Here is a 20076-nt window from a genome sequence, read left to right as displayed (position 1 = left end):
TGGCACTGGCCAGTTCACACAGGCCCCGTTCAAGGCTAGATGGGCTCTGGCAGTGCCTGGCTGACCTTGCTCCGAGGCCTCCTGGCTGGATCAGCTCTTAGAGGAGTTGAGCCCTTCACAAAGGCATTTGTGACCCAAAGCTCGGATTCTGGGAACCTTCCTGAGCCCCCAGAGGTTTTGCTATTCATTTCCTCCTTTTCCCAGTGGCCTGGGAGGGAGGAGAGATTGGGCAACCAGGATTATGTGCCTTCCGGAAAGTGGGATGAAGGTGGGGGTGGGTGGCCTTGGAGGTCCAGGGCTGTGGGGTCTGGGTCTGCTCCAGCCCCACATCCTGTGGCAGGCAGGTCCCAATAATGCCCGCATTTCTAACCCCGCCTCTTGACTTCCTTTAAGAAATGGCGGTTTTCCAGCTAATGTGCCTATTTTAATTGATTCCACCTGTTTCAGCGTCCAGACACGTGAGTCCTCTTCACAAGGTAAACCTCATTCAGGTGCAGAACTTCTCATTCGTGTCTGTGGCTCTGCTCATGGGGAGCCTCTCTCTCTTCTCAGGGACCAAAGAGGAAGGCCTAAGCAGAAGTAGAACGTGGGAGAGGGGTGGGAGCACCCTCTCTGGAGTCCTCTGTTGCTAGTCCCATCCTCTGCACTCTCCCTGAGAGCCTGAGACCATAAGAAGCCACACTTCAAGTAGCCGGTGCCGTCTGCATGAACTTGGGATATGAGAGCTGAGGGGCGTCTGCTCCCTGCACCAGACCGCACTCCCCCAAGGCCCGATTTCTTAAGGGAGAAAAAAAAAAGTTTTGGAACCTTCTAGAAAAACATCTGGATCTAGATCCCAGCTCTGCTGCTTGCTACCTGTGGAATTTCGGACAAGCGACCGCCCCTTTCTGAGCCTCAGGTTCCCCCCCTGCAGAATGGGTTCAATAATGGTCTCTGCCTCATAGGGTCATCACCATGATTTAAAGTACCTGGAGTAGCTTCTTTTTTTTAATTTATTTTATTTTATTTTTTTCTTTGTTTTCTTTGTGGAGTAGCTTCTGACTCTTAATCGGCTGCCACTCGTGGGGAGAGACTAGAGGGGCAGGGAGTGTAGTGCCCCAGCGCCGGGACTCCAGCATCCGGCTGTCTGGGGTCAGATCCTATCTCTGCCACTTGCTGTTTGTGGGATGTTAGGCCTTCATTTCCTCATCTGTAAGACAGGGTGGTTATGTGGGCCAATGAATAACTGTGGAAAGCAGTGAAAACAGTGCCTGTCTGACTGTGTCTGTCAGTTCCTGTGTCTACAGCTCGGGTTCTCCTGATAACCTCAGCACCTAGCAGAACTCGGCACAGGAGGCGTCGGTGCTGAAGCTGAAGCTTCCTGGGCTTTGTGGTTTCATTTAAATAAACCCCGTGGCCTCTGCAGATGCACACTGTGTGGGACCAGGTGAGGGCACTGGCGCCTGCGTGGCAAGCCGAGAATGAGATACAGAGCGCATCTCGGGGTGACAGCCTTCTCCCCAGCCGGGGGTGATGCTGCACCTGCTGTGACCTCCCATAGGCTGCCTGCTCTGTCGGGCTGGGGTCGTCTGCCTACCTGCCCTCCATCTCCACCTGCCCGTCCCCCTGTGCCCAGCTGGAAGAGCTGGCTTGGAGCAGCGTAGCCCGTCCACCCCTGCTATTGGGCAGTATCTGCCTTATTAAAACCTGCGGCTCTGGCTAGCTGTGGGCCGCAGGAGATCTGGAGGAGGGCCAGACAGAAGGTGCAGGCTGTGCAGCCACCCAGCCATGTCAGTGACCGCCCTTGGCAGTTTTCCAAGGAGCAAACCTACCTGCTCTTTCAGCTTGGCTGTGCAGAGGTCTGCAGTCCACTGAGGTGAGCCAGCCGGCCTGGCCTGACCTGGCTGGCTGGGAAGGCGGTGGTCGGGGATGGTCTTGGTGTTAAGTAACCTAGACGATGGCCTCCTGGCGAAATGAGGATTCTTGGTGGCAAGGCAGCTCTGGCCAGCACGTGTCTGTGTGCTTGTCCACCTGCTTGCCCAGAAGGATCTTGCAGCAGCAGGTGCATGGACACGTGCAGGTGCAAGCGTGGAGTTGACTGTGCTTCCTGGGGCACTCACGCAGCCCAAAGAGCGACGTGGCTGCATCCCACTCCCCACTTGCCTCACGCCGTGCCGTGCCGTGCTGCACTGTGCCGTGCAGCCTTGGGCCCCTCTCCTTCTCCTTCACATCACGCTGGGACGTGTTATATGCTTGCTGCTATGACTGTACCTTCCCTTTCTTGGTCTCCTTGAAACAATGGTGCATCTTCAAATCAGAGGCGTCTTGGACTGAAAGAAACACAGGTAGAGGGTAACCTCTTGAGCATTTCAGAACTAGCCCAGTTGCTTCATGGAAGGCAATCGGGCCACCTTGTAGTGGTGGCAGCGTTCTAGGAGGGGACACTGTGGTGTGGTTCCAGGGGACAGGCGTGGACACCGGGCCCACAGGGCCCAGAGTCCCACTTTATGGCTCACCAGCAGTGTGGCCTCGGGAAAGCAGAGTGGCCCCTGTGGACCTCGGGTGGTTTCCCCATCGCCCGTGGCTGTGGCTGGTGTGCAGCGCACCTTTCCCTGTTTCCGTCTCGCTGGGTGTTGTCCAAGGTCACATGGGCTCCACCTGGCTTAGGGCAGAGGAGGGCAGGCAGAGGTCGTTGGCCTTCCCGAGGGGAACGGGTGTCGCCAGAGCCTCTAGACTCCGGTTTTAATCCTCGGACATCGCTCTTCCTTCTCTCATCCTCCGATTTTGCCTGTTTTCGTTTTCACATGTGTTTCCCTTTACCAGTTTTCTTCCCAGTCTCTCTCCTTTCCCTTTCTGTAAAACCTTCCCACGTGTAGCCTCTTTGAAGCTCCCTGTTGCGGTGGGAAAGAGGAGGAGGGTTACATCCCAGGGCTCGTCTGGCACAGAACTCAGAAGCCCAGTGTGCAGGGTCCCCGCACCCTTCCGCTCCCTGGGAGTTCTGGTGCCGCCGCATACCTGCAGGGCTCAGCCAGCCCGAGGCTGCCCCGTGCAGTGCTGGCCCTCCAGGAAGTGCTGGACGTCGCGTGGAGCTCGGTGTTCTCTGCACTCTGCCTGGGGCATTAAAGTCACACCTGGTCCAGCCCCAGCCCTGCTAGCTCTGTGCCCCTTGCAGATGGACCTCTGCGAGTCTGAGTTTTCTCATTGAAACACTGGCTGCTGCATCTGGTGCATCTGGTGCGTGATAGGAGCTGAATCCGTGTGCTTTTTCTCAGTCCTCCTCAGTGGTTGAGGCCGAGGGCCCGTGGCTCTCAGGGCGTGGCTGCCAGTGGTGATGCTCCAGGAGGATGCCCTGAGACAGGTGGAGGAGCTCTGGGCAGGGAGCAACAGTGTGAGCAGGAGGTGCCCGGGCACCGTCACTCAGGGTGGCTGGGCTGCAGGGCAGAGGGGCAGGACAGAGAGCAGAGAGGAGAATGGTGGCGAGGGTGACCCATGGGCACCGACGGAGCAAGGGTGGCGTGGTTGCCTTGCTTCTGGCTTCAACAGTGCAGAGATTTGGGCGAGGGCTGCCCACGGAGGCAGGAGCAGGACTGCACCCTGGGAGACAGCCCCATGGGGTTGTCCAGCTGGTCCTAGGCCACACCAAGTAGGGCCTCGGCCTGAGCTGCTGGCTAGAGGGAGACTTCAGCAGGTGGCGGCATCACACCTTGTCCCTGCCCCCTCCCTCGAGTGTCTGATGAAAGCTGGGCTTCCCCAGTTTTCTCCACGCGGCCCTCCCTTTAATAAGGAGCAGTGTGTGCTGTGGAGAGGGCAAGGGTGCACAACATCCTGGGCTGTGGGGGAGGGGCAGCATGTCCTGAGACCCAGGCCTGCGGGAAAGGGCTTCCCGAGGATCTGAGCGCCAGGAGCTGGCCTGCAGGCAAGCGGGGTGCTCACAGGCTCTCTGAGGGCCTTCCTGATGGGGTTCCCTGGGACTTCTACCTTCTGAGCCTGGAGCCATGGCTTGTGGTCAGACCCAGTGCCCTCTCGCCTATCCCCCGTGGGAGAGCTGGGAAGGCCCCTGGCCTGCCCTCATGACCCCAGCGCAAGATGGCAGCTCCTGGTTATGCAGCCTGGGTGGCTGGGCCTGGCGAAGGCACTGGGCGGAAAGGGACACTTGCACCGAGCCTGCCCGGAGGCTACGGGGGCTCTAGGAGGTGGTGGGGTCATCAACACAGAGGCTCTGGCATGAGACTGTGGGAAGAGGAGGGTCAGTGACCCAGCCTGGTGCTGACTGTCCACTCCAAGGGACAGTTCAGATGGAGCCTTGGTCCCGGGTTGTAGGGAGGTAGCCTTCTGGGCCCTGAGGGCGTCTGCAACCAAGGGGGAGGGGGTGGGCCTAGCCCGGGTGCAGATCATGCTCACTCCAGCCAGGTGTGCACCTGGAAACTGCAGCCCCTCCCTGGGAAGCTCCAGGGGCCCCTGTGGGGACACCCCGAGGGGATGCTGCCCAGCCCACCTGGTAGGACCCTCGGTGGGCAAGGAGCTGGCCTGAGCCTCTGCCTCCCCACCCCCACGCCTTCACCTCAAGTCCTTAAGCTCCTCTTTATCAGGACGATAAAATCTGGAGCCCCCAAAGCAAGCACTGTAAGCCTTTGGCTGTGTGAATAATTAAGCCCTGGCTTCAAACAGTCACATTTAAAAGCTATAATTTGTAGCCCAAAATAGCTGCCTGCTCCAGGAGCTGGGGAGAGCCCTTGATGTGCACCCCCTTCCACCCGTAGCCTGTGGGTCCTCGCCTGACATCTGGCCCAGGCTTCCTCTGGGGAAACGGCTGCCTGGGCACTGGCACCCGCTGCTGGTACCTGGGCATCTGGATGGGGTCATTGAAGTTAGGGGCTGCTGATTCAAGGTCGTGTGGCTTCAACTTTTTGTGACTACAAAGGAAAGGAAAGAAAAATCTCAGTGTAGCTGCAGGAAGCCACCACTTGCTCACCTCTAAGGAGGGGACAGTATTTGCTCACGGGGATTTTGGGGAAGAAAACGAGACCCCTCTGTAAGCAGGCCCAGAGCAGACCCTGGCCACGGCAGGGCCACCGGCGTGTTCACTCCCTTTCCTCTCCCCCAGCACTTGCTGTGACGAGTGTTGTGTGAGGGTTCAGGAAGGTGGATGGGGGACTGGGAGCCCACAGGAAGCGCCGCCCTGGACCAGCAGAGCTGGCTGGCATGCCAGGAATTCTTGGGGCTGGCTGCTGGATTTGGTTCCAGATGTGGAAGCAATTTCAGTCCTGTTTTCACAGTCCCCAACAGTGTGCCTCCGAAGTCCGCGCTCCCATTTAAAAGCAAGGCCATCGGCTCTCTTTAGGGGGGTAGGGGCAGACCACATGGCTTCTTTGAGTCTTTTTGGTTCAGGAGTGAGTTTGCTGGGGCACTACGATCTGGGTTGTGGGGCTTTGAAGAGATGGTCACAGCCCACCCCTGGCCTGGTCGGAAGGTGGGTTCACCCTGGGCGCGCCACCCCTGTGGGTTTTCTTTGGAGCTGAGTCATTCAGCCAAATCCACTGCGCCTTCCGTCACTGTCACGGACTGGGACAGCCGTGGAGTGAGGGCGGGCACTCAGATTCTGTCCGAAGAGGGCTGGGTCACAGTGGGACAGGGGGCTCCTCCTTCCCACTCTGACCACAACAGAGGACAGAAATCTGCTCTGGGTTTCAAGTAGCCAGAAATACCGTCTGGCACGGAGGACCTGGTAATATCTTGTTCAATTACTGGGCCCTCCTGGCCACAGGGGCGGCCTGACCCAGGATTGGAGGGTCTGCGTGCAGGGCCTGCGGCTCCAAGGCTGGCCGCCCATCCCTTCTCTTGCAAGCCAGTCGCTATTTAGGTAGAATAGCTTTTACATCTGCCTTAGAACTACTCTAAGTACAGTTCTGGGCAGCAGGAATTGTCCTTGCAATTCTGTTGCGGCTGAGCTGCACATGTGTTGCTTTAAAATTAAAATACAGTAGCGGCACTGTTGAGAGAACTCAGGAAAATGGAGCTAACTTTGTTAGCTCCTTATACAGAAAGTGTTCACAGAACGTCTTCCTGGCCGTCAGAGAAGCAGTGGGCTTTGGGTTCCCCCGCACCGCGGGCTGCTCAGCAGCTGGGCGGGAGAGAGTTTCGTGGTTCTTTTGAGGAACTACCAATGATAAATAAGCAGATACGTGGGGGGTTCTCTTAGGAGGCTGAGCTGACTGGCCGTGAAGGAGTTTGCTTCTAAGTCAGCCAGCTGGGCTGAAATGGCAGCCCAGGCTTCGGTGGGGGTGTCCGTGTAGGCTTCCTAAGGGGGACACGGAAGTGACACTGGCTTGCTGGGGCTGCCATGGCAAAGTGCCATGCCATGGGGGCTTTGTACCACCGAGAGGCTTCCCGGCAGAGCGCCGGAAGCTGCAGCCTGCCGTCCAGGGGCGGGCAGAGCTGGCGGCTCCTGAGGCCTCTCGGGGTCTCGGGGTCCCGGCTTCCCGGTGCGTGCTCTCCCTGTCTTTTCACTTGGTCCTCCCCCGGGGTGAGCCTGGGTCCCGACTCCTCTGACGAGGGCGCCGGTCGTCTTCGGTTGGAGCCCACCCTGATGACCTCATCTTAACGTAATTGCTTCTATAAAGATCCTATCTCTAAGAACAGCCAGCTCTGAGGTGCTGGGGGTTTTGACTTCAACGTGGAAATTTGGGAGGGACAAAGCTCAGCCCGGAACAGAAAAGGGTCTCGGGAAGCTTCTTCCAGGGGGCAGGAGAGGGTGAGCAGAGCCTGTGTCCCGGCAGGGCCTGGGTGGGAGGAAGGCAGCTCCACGCCGGGATCAGAGCCCGCTGCTGGTGAGGGCCCCTGGGTGGGGCTCATGGCCAGGTGGTTTACCTGGAGGTTTTCTAGCAGGGCTTGGCGTGCGAGTCCTTTTGTAGAAACCAGAAGCTTACAGCCTTGGCCGCCATTGCTTGTGACCTCATGGTTCGGCACCTGGGCCACCTGGAGCTGAATTCTTGTCCCGTGCTCCCCTGGGCTCTCTGGGACCCTGCTTCTTTAAGCCTGGCTTTTCTTTTAAATGAAGCCGCACTTCTCAGGGGTTTTGTGCTTCTTTTTTAATTTCCTTTTTCAGCAAGTTTGGTGCAAGCTTCTCTTCCTGTTGTCATACAATGTTTACTTCTAATGGGGAAAGTGAGACCTGTGCAGATTGCCTGTGGCTGTGGAAGGTGCTGTCTGCCCTGGACAGTTGGTGAGGGTAGGCCCTGGCCGTCATTCTCTGGGTAGCTCCCCAAGGCTTTGCAAAAAGCACAGCTCTGTGTGGGCTCACAGGCCCCCTCCCCAGCCCCCAGCTCCCATGCCCACCCTAGGCTTCTCCAGTAGCCATGGCTCCATCAGCCATACCAGCTACAAAGACCCCAGTGTTTTACCACGAACCCAAGCCAGGCCCTGGCAGCCTGGTGCTGGCAGAGGGGCTGCTGGCCTGGTTAGGAGCATGTCCCCATGCTCTCTCACCCCGCAGCCACATTTGCATGGTCTGTCTAGGAAATGGAAATTTTTTTTCTGAGTCATTTGGAAGGAAATCAGACAAAATAGAATCAAAACTAAAGATTGTCTCTTTCTTAACTCTACGCCATTTTAGAAATTTGTTTAAGGATTTATTTATTTACTTGAGAGGTAGAGTTACACATAGAGAGAGGGAGAGACAGAAGAAGAAGTCTTCCATCCACTGGTTCACTCTCCGAATTGCTGCAGCAGCCAGAGCTGAGTCAATCCGAAGCCAGGAGCCAGGAGCTTCTTCCGGGTCTCCCACACAGTTGCAGGGGCCCAAGCACTTGAGCCGTCTTCTACTGCCTTCCCAGGCCATCAGCAGGGAGCTGGATTGGAAGTGGAGCAGCTGGGACTCAAACCAGCACTGCAGGCGGATGCTTAACCTACTACAGCACAGCACCAACCCCTATAATTTATTTTTTTATTTTAGAACTAATTTTTATTTGAAGGGCAGAAAGAGACAGAGACAGAGCTCTTTCATCCAGTAGTTCACTCCCCAGATGCCTACAAACAACCAGAGCAAGATCAAGGTGAAGCCAGGATCCTTGAACTCCATCCTGGTCTCCCCATGGGTGATTGGGACCCAATTACTTAGTCATCACCTGCAGCCTCCCAGGATGCACATTTGCAGGAAGCTGGAATCAGCAGTGGAGCCAGGACTTGAACCTGGGCAATCCAGTGTGGGATATGGGTATCTCAAATGACATCTGAACCACTGCCAAGTGCCCACCCCTAATTTTGATTTACTTACAGAGAGAGAAGTATTCCCATTTGCTGCTTCATTTCTCAAATCCAAGCTCCCCATGTTGGTGGCGAGAACCCAATCCCTTGACCCATCACCAGTGCCTCCCAGGGGCCACATTAGCGAGGAACTGGAGTCAGGAGCAGAGCCCGGAACTGAATCCAGGCACTCTGATACAGGACATGGGCGGCCTATTGGGTAGCTTAACTCGGTCGAGTGCCTGCTACAACATCCTTTTTTAAATAGAAAAAGTCAGGTCTGTTTACATCTTCGGGTAGAACATCACACATACTTTTCTTTGCCTGATATTTTTTTTTTTTTTTTTTTTTTTTTTTTTTTTTTTTTTTGCCCCGCGATGCTGTGGAACTTGTTCCTGTATGCCCCTGAAGCTTGGATAGCATCGCATTACATTTTTGTTAGGACTGCAAGATAGGTGTTGCCGTGTACCTTGAACTGTGTCATCCGGAGGCCAGTGGCTGGTTCCATCAGTTAGTGAGGCCGAGTGTGATCTCTGCACTGAAGGGCCAATAGCCCATTTCCTCCGGGGCAGAGGCAGGCGGGGTTTTATGGTGTGTGCAGGCATCCAGCTGCCGTCACCCCGGGAGCTCGCGGTTTCCATGTGCAGTTGCAGATGTAGTGTTGTGTGTGTCAGGACAAGTCCATGTCCCTCCTGTCTTCTGTAGTTCCTTTAAGTCTCCCGTTTGCTTGTTCCATCAGTTCCTGAGTGAGACAAGTTACTGCTCCAACTCTGCATTCTGTGAAGTTTTCCTTTATGTATTTTGAGACTGTTGTTAGGTGCGTACATGTGTAGGAGTGTTACATCTTGTTAAATTGAGCCTTTATCATTTTTAAATGTCCCTCTATCCCTTGCCTTAAAGTCTGCTTCATCCAATGTAAATGCAGCCCTACCAACTCTTTCTGGTTCAATTCTTTCGCTTTCAACTTACCCATGTTCTTATGTTTAAATTGTGCCTATTGGAAATGGCATGTAGTTACTTTTTAAAATATTTGCCTTTGAATAGAATTGTTTATTGCATCTTCACTTAATGCATAGTTGATATGACTCTATTGTCACTTGTTAATTTAAAATTATTTGACCCATCTGATTGTTGATCCTCTTTTCCTCTATCTTTTTGCATGAGTCCCACGTTTTTAAAATTATATTTTTAGCAATACTTTTTTTAAGATCTATTTTATTTATTTGAAAGGCAGAGTTAGAGAGGAAGAGACAGAGAGATTGTCCATCCATGGTTCACTCCCCAAATGGCCACGTTGTCTAGGGCTGGGCTAGGCTAAAGCCAGGAGCCAGGAGCTTCATCCGGGTCTCCCACGTGGGTGCAGGGGCCTAAGGACTTGAGCCATCCTCTACTGCTTTCCCAGGTGCATTAGCAGGGAGCTGGATTGGAAGTGGAGCAGCCGGGACTCGAACTGGTGCCCACATGGGATGCCAGCATCCACAGGCTTTACCTGCTTCGCCACAACACTGGCCCCAAGCAATACATTTTTTTTCCTTTAGCTGCTAACTTCTGACATTCTCCTGTGTTATTGGGGCAGAAGTGGCACCGTAGGAATGGAGGGTCAGAGCTCCACACCCCCAGAACTTGGGTCTGCTCACGGCCACACATTGTCCCTAGGTGGACACGCAGAGCCGAAGTGCCGGTTGCTTCCTGTTCAGTGAGAAATGAGCCCTGGTTTCCAGCTGGGGCTGCTCTGCCCCCCCACCCAGGGGGTTGTGAACTTAGCCGTGGGCTCACATTGCAAGTTGGGAGAGTTGTTAAGTGGTCTCCAGCCCCAGTTCCTCGGGCTGGGCCAGAGGTCCCGGGAGCTGTGCAGTACATCTCTGGCCACTGCGTGGGTGGGTACTGCCCAGGACTGCCTGAGCCCCTCCCTCTTGGCGTACCCAGGAGACCACCCAGCCCAGCCCCCACCAGGACCTGCTCCTTCAATCCCTTGACACTCCCAGCCCCCGCCCTCAGCTGTGTGTTGGGAAGCTTGCCCATCTGTGGTTTTAGTTTAGCTCCCTGGGGCTCTCTTGACATCCCTTGTGTAAAGTTTATCTGGAAGATAGTCTGTCACGCCCACCCCCTGACACAGCCTTCTCCGTGTTGGGGGTGGGGTTGGAGAGAGGCAGCTCTAGAGCAGCCATGGAAGCAGGCGTGCGGGGTTCCTGTTGGGGGTGTTCTTGAGCCATGGTGATACCCTCACTGTGGGGGGTTCGGGAGGTAGACCTCAGGGTGCCTGACTGGGAGGGGAGAACCTGAAAGCTTGTTTGGCTGCCATCCCCAGGAGGGAGCCCAGCTAGAGGGACGGGCTCCTGGCCCCTCTCTCCCAAGCACTCTGGACCTCTGACCTCTGCTCTGGCCCTGGGGTAACTGGGGACACCGGTGCTGAGCCGTGACCTGCTGCCTCCCAGGGTGCACATTGGCAGGAAGCTGGAATCGGAGACCTTGCTGGGAGTTGAACCCAGGTGCTCCAGTACAGCATGTGGGGATGTGGGCATCTCAAGTGGCATCTTACCCACCGCACCCATGCCCACACTTCCTTTGCAGTGAGAAGAGAAGGCGTGGCCGTCTGTCCTGCCTGCCCATCCTAGGCCTCTGCAGCCAGAGGTCAGTGTCACATGTCCAGGTTTGAGGCCGCCCCCGGCACTGGCTGAGATGTGGGACAGACCCTCCTGGCTTGGTGACCGGTGCTCTCGTGCTCACAAACCCAAGCTGAGGTTATCTGCCCTCCAAGGGCAAGGCTGAGGTAGCCGCCTCCTGTGGGGAGGAGCCGCCTCCTTTGTCCCACCCTGGTGCCTTGACTGGCACCCGTGTCGCTGATGGGCGGTGGATGGTCCGCCTGACTGCAGGGCCGAGTGGCAGCCACTGTGTTAGCCGTTACAGTCTGCATGGCTTCTGGCCTCTGCCGCCACCAGCCTGGTATGGCGAGGACAGCCAGGCCAAGCGACCCCTCCGCCTTTCCGCGGACCCGTCCCTGCTCCCCGGCTGCAGTGGAGGACTTGGCCACCGGCCCCGCCAGGCCGCAGATGAGCTTCTTCCCCACACGAGGCTCTGTTCGTGTTCACTCCCCCACCCCTGCCCTGCAGTGTGATCCACGTGTGCCGTGCTGCGAGGGAAGCTGGGACGTGCCCACCCAGGCTATTTTTACCCAGCCGTGGCCCACAGCGCTGTTCCCTGGCTCCGAGTCACTGCCTGGGGAGCAGAGCTGCTGCCAGGACTGGGGGTGGAGGAGCCGGAGCACAGAGCCTGCTGGACTCCCATCCCAGCACTCATTAAAGGGTGTAATTAATGAGCAAGACCTTCCGCGGCTGTGGGCAGGAGAGGCACCTGGCATGTGAGGGGCAGCTGGGGAACTTGCACATGTCTGGCTTCCTGGGGCTGAGCCCAATGCACCTCCAGCCCTGCGTATCACCCGGGGGCTGGGGAGAAGCCAGGAGGCCCCCCTGGGTGTCTTCAACACAACGACGACATTAATAGCTCAGATGTGTTGAGCCCTTGCCGCGTGCATTGATTGCTAAAGTGCTTAGAGCGTGTGCTAACTCCTTCAGTTCTAATCATAGTTAACACTGCTTTATAGACGGGGAAACGGAGGCCCCGGGAGGTCCGAGGCTGCAGAGCTCAGTAGTTGGGGAGCAGGGCTTGTCCCTGGGGCCATCAGCCCCTCTGCCAAGCCTTCAGCACCCTCCAGGTGTAGGACGTGCAGGACACTATCCCAGATTCTCCATGGCCATCCTGCCAGGTGGGTGTTTGTATTCCTGTTTCTAGGTGAGGCTCAGAAACCAAACGGTGCTTCAGGCAGGGGCCACTGCAGGACTGGCCCGACTTCCACGGGCGGGCTCCTCCCAGCTCACCTGCCACCTGTGCTGTGTGTGCCTCCCAGGTGCTCCTGCGATGCTCACCACTGGGCTCTGACACAGGAATCCCCGTGGCTACCTCTGTCGGGATGTAGAGACGCGGTCAATGGCTTCCATGTTCCCTGTGCAGCAGCTGCCCAGGGAATGCTCTGTGCCTGCCTGCAGGGTTTCCAGGCAGCTCCCAGTGGGGTGGGAGGGAGGAGACCAAATGAAGCCATTGAAGTGTGGCACCAGTGCACCTGGTTCTTAACACCTTTCAATATAGAAATAGGGAAAGAATCTGAGATGTGAAATGAGTATCAGGCGAGTGAGAGAACAAAGGAAAGCAGGACAATGGAATGGCAGAGCCGTCCAGCCGGAGACGGACAGGGGACCCCAGAGCAGGTGTCCAGCTTGGTAACCTGGTGTGGCCACAGGGACATGGCGTATGGGGTCCATCCTTGAGCCGGGAGGGAGTTGGGGGTGGAGGGGTCTAGCTGTCCTCCAGTGCACAGAAGCGGGCTCGATTGGCCGGGTCCTGGCAGGTGTGTGAAATGAGCGAGAAGGGGGACATTTGCCGTCTCCCCAGAGCCCACCTGTCCCGCCTGCGTCCCCCGTCCCTAGAAGACCTCGCATCCTCTTGTCCCTCAAGGAGGCAGGGAGCTCTGTGAACCTCCCAGCAAACATGCCCTTGAGCCATCGTCACCCGCTGCCTCCCAGGGTGCACATTAGCACAAAGCTGCATCTCAACCAGGAACTCGGATAGAGGCTGCTGTGTCAGGCGCCTGCCCCAGGAACAAATGATTTTAGGACAAATTGTTGGAGAGGAAGGGGACAGGGTGGGGGCTGGCGAGGAGGGGACGTGGGGCCTTGGACCTGGCGTGTCTGGGCCTGGCTGTCAGTGTCCGCCAGGCCCTCCAACCTGGGAGTTCCAGGGCGGCCACCCTCCCGCCAGCATCAGAGGAGACACTGTCGCTCCCCCATTTGCGGAGGAACGACACTAGACCCTGCGCTGTTCTTTTGTCTGCTCGGCCCTTCCCGGGTTAGCTGCCGGTCCCCCACCCATGGAGGAACGACGCTGTCCTGGGTTAGCTGCCGGCCCCTCCACGGAGGGGGCGGCACCCCCCGCCACTTTCCCCGCTTCCGCGGGGGAGCGGCACACCGCCGACCGGCTCTCTCGGGGGCTGCTCAGGTGTTCCTTCAGGTGTTCCTGGTGCATGTTGTCTCTCTCCTCCTTTATAGTCCTCTTCCACCAATCCCAACTCTGCTACCCACACGCTGAGCACGCTGCTCTCCTCCAATCAGGAGCAGGATCAGCTCCTGCAGCTTATCAAACTGATGAGGCAGCTGCGTAGAGGCTGTTTGGTCTCTCTCCCAGCGCCATATTGTGGGAGAGCAGATGCATAGAATAAGTCTTAATTCCAGTAACTTAGTCTAGTCTCAGTTGCTCCCCACAGACACGAATGCTGCATCCCACCTTGTACACCCCCCTGGCTCTCACAGGGCTGCTGTGAGGTTGGAGGGATCGAGTTAGACGGGACGTCTGGGCAAAGACATCAGGCAGGCTGGTATGGACTCTGCTCGGTCAGGGGCTGACAGTCTGCCACGGAGGGGGAGGTCTACTGCTGCTGCCGCCAGCTGACACCCACCACTCAGGGCCCCTCCTCCCGCCCTGCACAAGGTCAGGGGCCTTGTGCACTGCCGTGGCCATCGGGCAAGGACACTGGTGGCCCCCACCTGGCTGCCTCAGTTGCTTGACCTGAACTCTGTGTCTCGATGTCCAGGGAACCAAAGGCGGGCTGGCCAGAGCGCAGGCCAGTCACTGGAGGAGCCCGGATGCTGGTTATTCACCAGGCACTCAGTGGGCCTTCTGGGTCGCTACAACCTCCAAGGACCCGCTGCAGGGAGAGGCTAGGCATTGGTCACAGCCAGGTCCCAGTCCCTGTCCCAGCACCAGCTTGTGCACGGCCCAGGTGAGGCCCTCCACCTACAGAACAGGGACTGGAAACCAGGTGAGAGGGAGAAGCGCGCTTGCCCCATGGCCGGGCTGTCAGTGAGCTGGCCAGGGAGGTGGAGCGGGCGTGGTTCTTCCCGGCAGATGAGGGTGTGGACCGCACCACTGCCCCTCCACGAGGATGGCTCCCTCCTTCCTTCTTCCCCCAGTGGACCCAGAGCCTGCGGTGGGCTTGGGCGGTGGTGCATGTGGGCATCATGATTCGTCTTTTGTCCCTGTGTGCTGTCCTCTCATCACCGAGGTCTGAAAATCTACGCAGTGTGGGGGCATCAGCCGCAGTGGAGCCAAGTGTGTGGCAGCTGGAAGCAGGGGGCCCCCTCCTGTGGCTGGAGGCTGCCCCTGAGCCCCGTGGCTGCATTAGCAGAATGGGGGTACCGATGGTGTCGGGAAACTGGAGCTTGGTGCTGCCTGAGTCCTGCCGCGTTCCTCCTGTCCGTGTGGGGTACAGCTTGAGGTGTGTGGATGAAGAGCTTGCTTGGGGTGCACAATCTGACGGGCTGGGAGCCAGTGGGCTTGGATTAGTGACGTGTGGGGAGGGGCCCCGGGGCTGATTTTCATCCCAGAGCCTCTTGGTCACGGGCCTGGCTGTTCGGAACTCACTTTCTTGGTCCAACTTGTGCTCATTGATGGCCTGGGCGTCTCCTGGAGGACCAGCCCCCCAGGCGGGCTGCTGCTCACCCATGGCTGCCCACAGCAGCATGGGTCCTGGTGCCCAGCGACTTCCTCGGCTGTCCCAGAGCCTGTTCTCGTCTGAGACCTCCGGGGGCTTTCCTCTGCCCTTGTCCGCACTCCCCTTCTTGTAGCCTGGCCGAGGGGAGAGCGCATGCCGCAGGGTGCTCTGCCAGCCCCAGAAGCTTGGGGTAGGCTGGCCTCTGGGAGGGAGGCGGGCGGAAGCACCTGCATCTCACATCACGGTGCCTGGGTTCAACCTCTGGCTCCAGCTCCTGCCTGCAGCTTCGCACTTGGTGCCAATGTGGATGGACCCTGGGAGACAGCAGCAATGGCTGAAGTACCTGGGTCCCTGGCCCAGTCCCAGCTGTTGGGGACATTTGGGGAGCTGTTGGAGGATGGGAGCTGTCTCTGTCTCTCTATCTCCCCCCCGCCAATAAATACTTTTTTTCTTTAGGATTTTATTTATTTATTTATTTGAAAGGCAGAGTTACAGAGAGGGAGAGACAGAGAGAACGATCCTCCATCTACTGGTTCACTCCCCAATGGCTAGAACTGGGCCAATCCAAATCCAGGAGCCAGGAGCTTCTTCTGGGTCTCCCACATGGGTGCAGGGATCCAAGCACTTGGGCCATCTTCTGCTGCTTTCTCAGGGCATAACAGGAAGCTGGATCAAAAGTGGAGCAGCCAGGCCGGCGCCGCGGCTCACTAGGCTAATCCTCCGCCTAGCGGCGCCGGCACACCGGGTTCTAGTCCCGGTCGGGGTGCCGGATTCTGTCCCGGTTGCCCCTCTTCCAGGCCAGCCCTCTGCTGTGGCCAGGGAGTGCAGTGGAGGATGGCCCAGGTGCTTGGGCCCTGCACCCCATGGGAGACCAGGAAAAGCACCTGGCTCCTGGCTCCTGCCATCAGATCAGCGCGGTGCGCCGGCCGCAACGCGCCGGCCGCGGCGGCCATTGGAGGGTGAACCAACGGCAAAGGAAGACCTTTCTCTCTGTCTCTCTCTCTCACTGTCCACTCTGCCTGTCAAAAAAAAAAAAAAAAAAAAAAAAAAGTGGAGCAGCCAGGACCCCAAACGGCGTCCATATGGGATGCCGGTGCCACAGCGCTGTCCCCTCAAATAAATACTTTTTTAAAAAGAGAAACATTTTGCAGAGAGCTGCCCCTCAGTGGAGGGTAACTCTGAACAAAGCCAGAGCTTGTTCCAAGATGATTTTAGCAAGAGGTGCAAGCAGATGTTCACTGCACACCAACCTTGTGCCAGGCAGCGTGCTGGGCCCTGGCTCCGGGTGGGCAGGCCTGGCCCAGGGCCAGCAGTGGGCTTGCTGCCTGCAGGACTGTGGCTGGACCAAGCCAGGGCAGTTTGCTCCCAGGCTGGCATCTCACCCTGTGGCCGGGAGTTACTGTGGAACTGGTCCTACTGTGTGCCGGCCGCCAACGTGAATTGGCTCATTCCGACCACACGGCGCTCCCGTGAGTTTCTGTTGCCACCCCTGATTCACAAAGGAGAGGGCTGAGGCCGGGAGAGGGTCTGCGATGCACCTGGGGTGCACACCGTGCAGACTTCCTGTTCTGCGCTCCATAAACCCCTCTGGGGCAGGGCCAGCGTTGTGGGAGGCCACGCAGTGTGGATGCGGCCTTCGTGCGAATCACCAAGAAGCCTCCTGCACTTCCTGTGCAGGCTCCGCTGGCTAGCAGGTGCCCCCCGTGACGTGACCAGCCTTGGGAGGTCCAGGGACCCTCATGAGTGAACCCCTGGGCCTGATCCCCGGCTTGGTGTTCTCAGACTCGGGGTCTCGGGGTCTGGGCCTCCCCACACCACGGTCCCTGTGGTCCTGGCCCTGCCACCGGATGCATCTGTGTGTGGTGCGAGTGTTAGCACCAGCGGGCAGCCTTGCTTATCCTGTCCCCCTGTGTCTCCCGCAGGGCAGCGAGGTCCCAGGCCCCACCTTTGCTGATGGCGAGCTCATCCCCACGGAGCCCGGCTTCTTTCCCGAGGACGAGGAGGAGGCGATGACGCTGGCCCCTCCCGAGGGCCCTCACGAGTCGGACATGGACAGCCCCATGGAGAGCACCCAGGGCCTGGAGGGCCCCGTCGGGAGTGCCGGCATGGAGGAGCGGGGCCCGGGGCTCGGGGGCCTGTTTCTGCCAGACCACAAGTGAGTTAACCCCGCGGGAAGCTCAGTTGCTACGTTGTGAATTCTGGACCCAGAAATGGCTGGGCTCCTCGGAGGGCATGGCCAGGAAGTGGGCGTCAGGCGCCCTCGAGGTGTGCCCCGCAGGCCTTGCTTTCCGGAGCTTTCTGAATGGCCAGAAATCCCAAGCAGCCAGAATGCCAGCAGCAGGGATGGTTCACATTAGGAATTTTAGGCAGCTGTGCAAAGTCAAGTTTTAATTGGCTAATTACTGATCTGGGATATTTTATCTTGGTCGGTTTTAAACAGCAGGCTACAAGGATGTCAATGAGGCATGATGTTAGCTTTGTTTTAAAAAAAAAAACACATACCTGTGTATTAGGACATGCCTGGGAGAAGTGATGCGAAACAAGTAAGCAGCTATTTCTGAAAGGAGGGCTTGGTATCGATCACTGTAACTCCCTCGCGTGCACCCCGTTGATCCTGAGCCCCCGCAATGCTGCTTGCAAGTCGTGGTGAGACGCGAGCGACTTCCCAAGGGAAAAACGCCATCTGCTTCTGGTGTGGAAGGGATCCCTTCCAGGTTCAGCCCTCGCCGACTCTGGGATGCTGTGCCCTGGGGTCACGGCTGGGGGTGACGCCCCACAGGTCAGAGAAGGTGACAGCTGCACTGACCCGGGGCTTTGGAGAGGGGAGAGAGTGGCCTCCCAGTATCGGCTGAGCCATGGGACACTGCCAACTTTTCCTCATTTTCAACCTCAATGAAAGGTTTCGTGTGGGTTCTGCCAGATGCGTTTTCTCAGTCTAGGGCTTGTGGTTCTGGGAGCCGTGGTGCTCCTGGGGCCCCTTGGCGTTCTCTCCCTCGGGAGAGTTCCATGTTGCCTCCAGGGCAGCGGGGTTGCGGACGGCAGCCCTGCTCACCTCGTGGCCACTCCCCTGCCACCACTCCCTTTGTTTTCGGGAGCTGATCACCAGGAGGCAAGCCAGCAGTGGGTGTCAAGGGTTTTAGTAAAGTTGTTAAGAGGAAGAGTTGAGGCGTACGATTGATTCACCCTGAAGTGTTAGGGAGCCGGAGGGCAGACAAGTAAGAGCATAAGATCCGGCTGGGGTGCTGGCAGCGTGGCCCCCGGCACCCTGTCCTCCACTCTGGGCTTCCTCCCAGCACAGCCCCAGCCTTGCCGCTGCCTCACCCCATCCCACCCGTGTCTTGCTGGTTCAGGTTTCCCAGGTCAGAAGGGGAGTACCAGCCCCAGCCTTGGGGAGCAGGTGCTCCTGACCCAGCGGCTCACTGTCACTGATTTGCAGGCTTGCTTCCATTGTAAAAGGCGTGCGTGCTAATAAGACAAGAACGAAGGGGGAAAAGAGAGAGCCCCACACCACACCCTTTAGTGTTCTTGGGATTCCTGCTTCTCCATCTCCTGTGCACACCTGTCCCCTACTTCTTACTTATGTCCTCTTTCCCATGTTAGTGGCCAAGATTTTTACAAACCTCTCAGCAGCGATTTGATTTCCACAACGTGGCAGTCCCCAGGTTAATCCAGTCACCGTCATTCCCTGTAGCCAGAGCCAGGCTTTGCTGCCGCTCCGGGGCTGTAGGGGCCTGTGATGAGGCGCATCCTTCAGGGCGGGGTCCCCAGGGCGTCCTGAGCTCCCAGTGCCTGCAGTGCCCCCTGCCCCCAGGTCTCTGATGCACGCCCCATCGGTGACGACATCCGACCTGTCCACGCACTCCACTGCCTCGCTCATCAGCAACGAGGAGCAGTTTGAAGACTATGGAGAGGGTGACGACGTGGACTGTGCCCCCAGCAGCCCCTGCCCCGACGACGAGACCAGGACCAATGTCTACTCAGACCTGGGGTCCTCCGTGTCTTCCAGGTGGGGGAGGTGGCCATCCTCCCTGCTCCCCACCCTGTCCTCAGCTGCCTGGGTCCTGAGAGCGCTGCCCTCACACCCCTTGACTGGGGGCCTGGAGTTCCTCCCCACCCCTTCCATTTTGGGGAAGAAACAGAATTAACTGAGCTAGGAGGCTGCACCAGGGGTGGGGGTGGGGTCTGTGTCATCTCGTTCCCCGGAGCCTCAGGGTTAAAGGGTCATTCCAAGTGACCTTCTGTGATTCCTTCTCACCCACCTGAGTCAGTACTTATGACCTTTGGTCTCAGTTTGCCTTGTCTGCTAAATGGGCACAACTCGCTGCTGCTTCTCAGAGCAGCAGAGAAGGGAGGCCCTGTGGCTGTACTTCCCCACTGCCCCCACCCTGGTGCCCCAGTACCCGGGAGTCAGCAGGGTCAGGGAGGAGGCGGGCTGGGCTGCGGCTCAGGAGGTGACCTCTCTCCCTGCACGAGCCAGTGCGGGGCAGACCCCCAGGAAGATGCGGCACGCCTACAACAGCGAGCTGCTGGACGTGTACTGCTCTCAGTGCTGCAAGAAAATCAACCTGCTCAACGACCTGGAGGCCCGGCTGAAAAACCTCAAGGCCAACAGGTGAGGCCCCGGGGCCAGCAGGGCCTGGAGGGAGAAGCTGAAGGCAAGGTGGCCGCTCAGGGCCGGGCCGGGCTGGGGCTTCCGTGGCAGGGAGAAGTGGGTGGTTCTTCTCAGGACCAGGCACTGCCGCAGAGTGCCTTCAGGGGAGGCCACGCCCCGTCCCTCACTTGGGGTCCGGCAGCCGGGCAGAGGCTAGCCGCTCTGATCAATGACTGCTTCCTCTCTCCCCCTCTCTAGCCCCAACCGCAAGATCTCGAGCACGGCCTTCGGACGGTAAGGGCCCCAGTGGGGAGGACGGGCGGAGCGCCATCCCCTGCACCTGCTCCTGCTCCCCGGAGGGGCCGGGGCTCTGTGCCAGCAGCCCCACCCCGCAGTGCCCTGTGTGTGACTGAGAGAACAGAGGGGCACGGGGAGGGCTACCTCCTTATAGGGGGTTCCTAGAGGCCCCCTGGGGTCTTGGATGCTGGAGGGGCTCTGCAACCAGGTGCCCCCCCTCCCGCAGGCAGCTCATGCACCACAGCAACTTCAGCAGCAGCAACGGCAGCACCGAGGACCTGTTCCGGGACAGCATCGACTCCTGTGACAATGACATCACAGAGAAGGTGCACCCTGCGTGGGTGGGGAAGGGGCTCCCAGGGGTTGTGGGCAGTGAGAGACCCCATACCCGCCCAGGGGTTGGGGCCTCAGTCCCCACCACCCCGTC

General features: G+C 58.2%; 1 protein-coding gene across 3 annotated transcripts in view; it reads left to right on the top strand.

The window, feature by feature from the left end:
* RAB11FIP4 (RAB11 family interacting protein 4) overlaps positions 1-20076 on the top strand; it is a 115445-nt gene that overhangs the window by 82550 nt on the left and 12819 nt on the right. For all 3 annotated transcript variants that reach the window (XM_008271054.4, XM_070061096.1, XM_051825446.2), the window contains 5 exons: positions 16684-16916; positions 18573-18767; positions 19239-19373; positions 19611-19646; positions 19876-19975. In XM_008271054.4, the coding sequence (XP_008269276.2) occupies positions 16684-16916; positions 18573-18767; positions 19239-19373; positions 19611-19646; positions 19876-19975 (699 nt within the window). The remainder of the gene's footprint in view (positions 1-16683; positions 16917-18572; positions 18768-19238; positions 19374-19610; positions 19647-19875; positions 19976-20076) is intronic.

This window comes from Oryctolagus cuniculus, chromosome 17 (genome assembly GCF_964237555.1).
Source record: "Oryctolagus cuniculus chromosome 17, mOryCun1.1, whole genome shotgun sequence".
Classification (NCBI taxonomy): domain Eukaryota; kingdom Metazoa; phylum Chordata; class Mammalia; order Lagomorpha; family Leporidae; genus Oryctolagus; species Oryctolagus cuniculus.
This window is presented reverse-complemented; position numbering and strand designations above follow the sequence as displayed.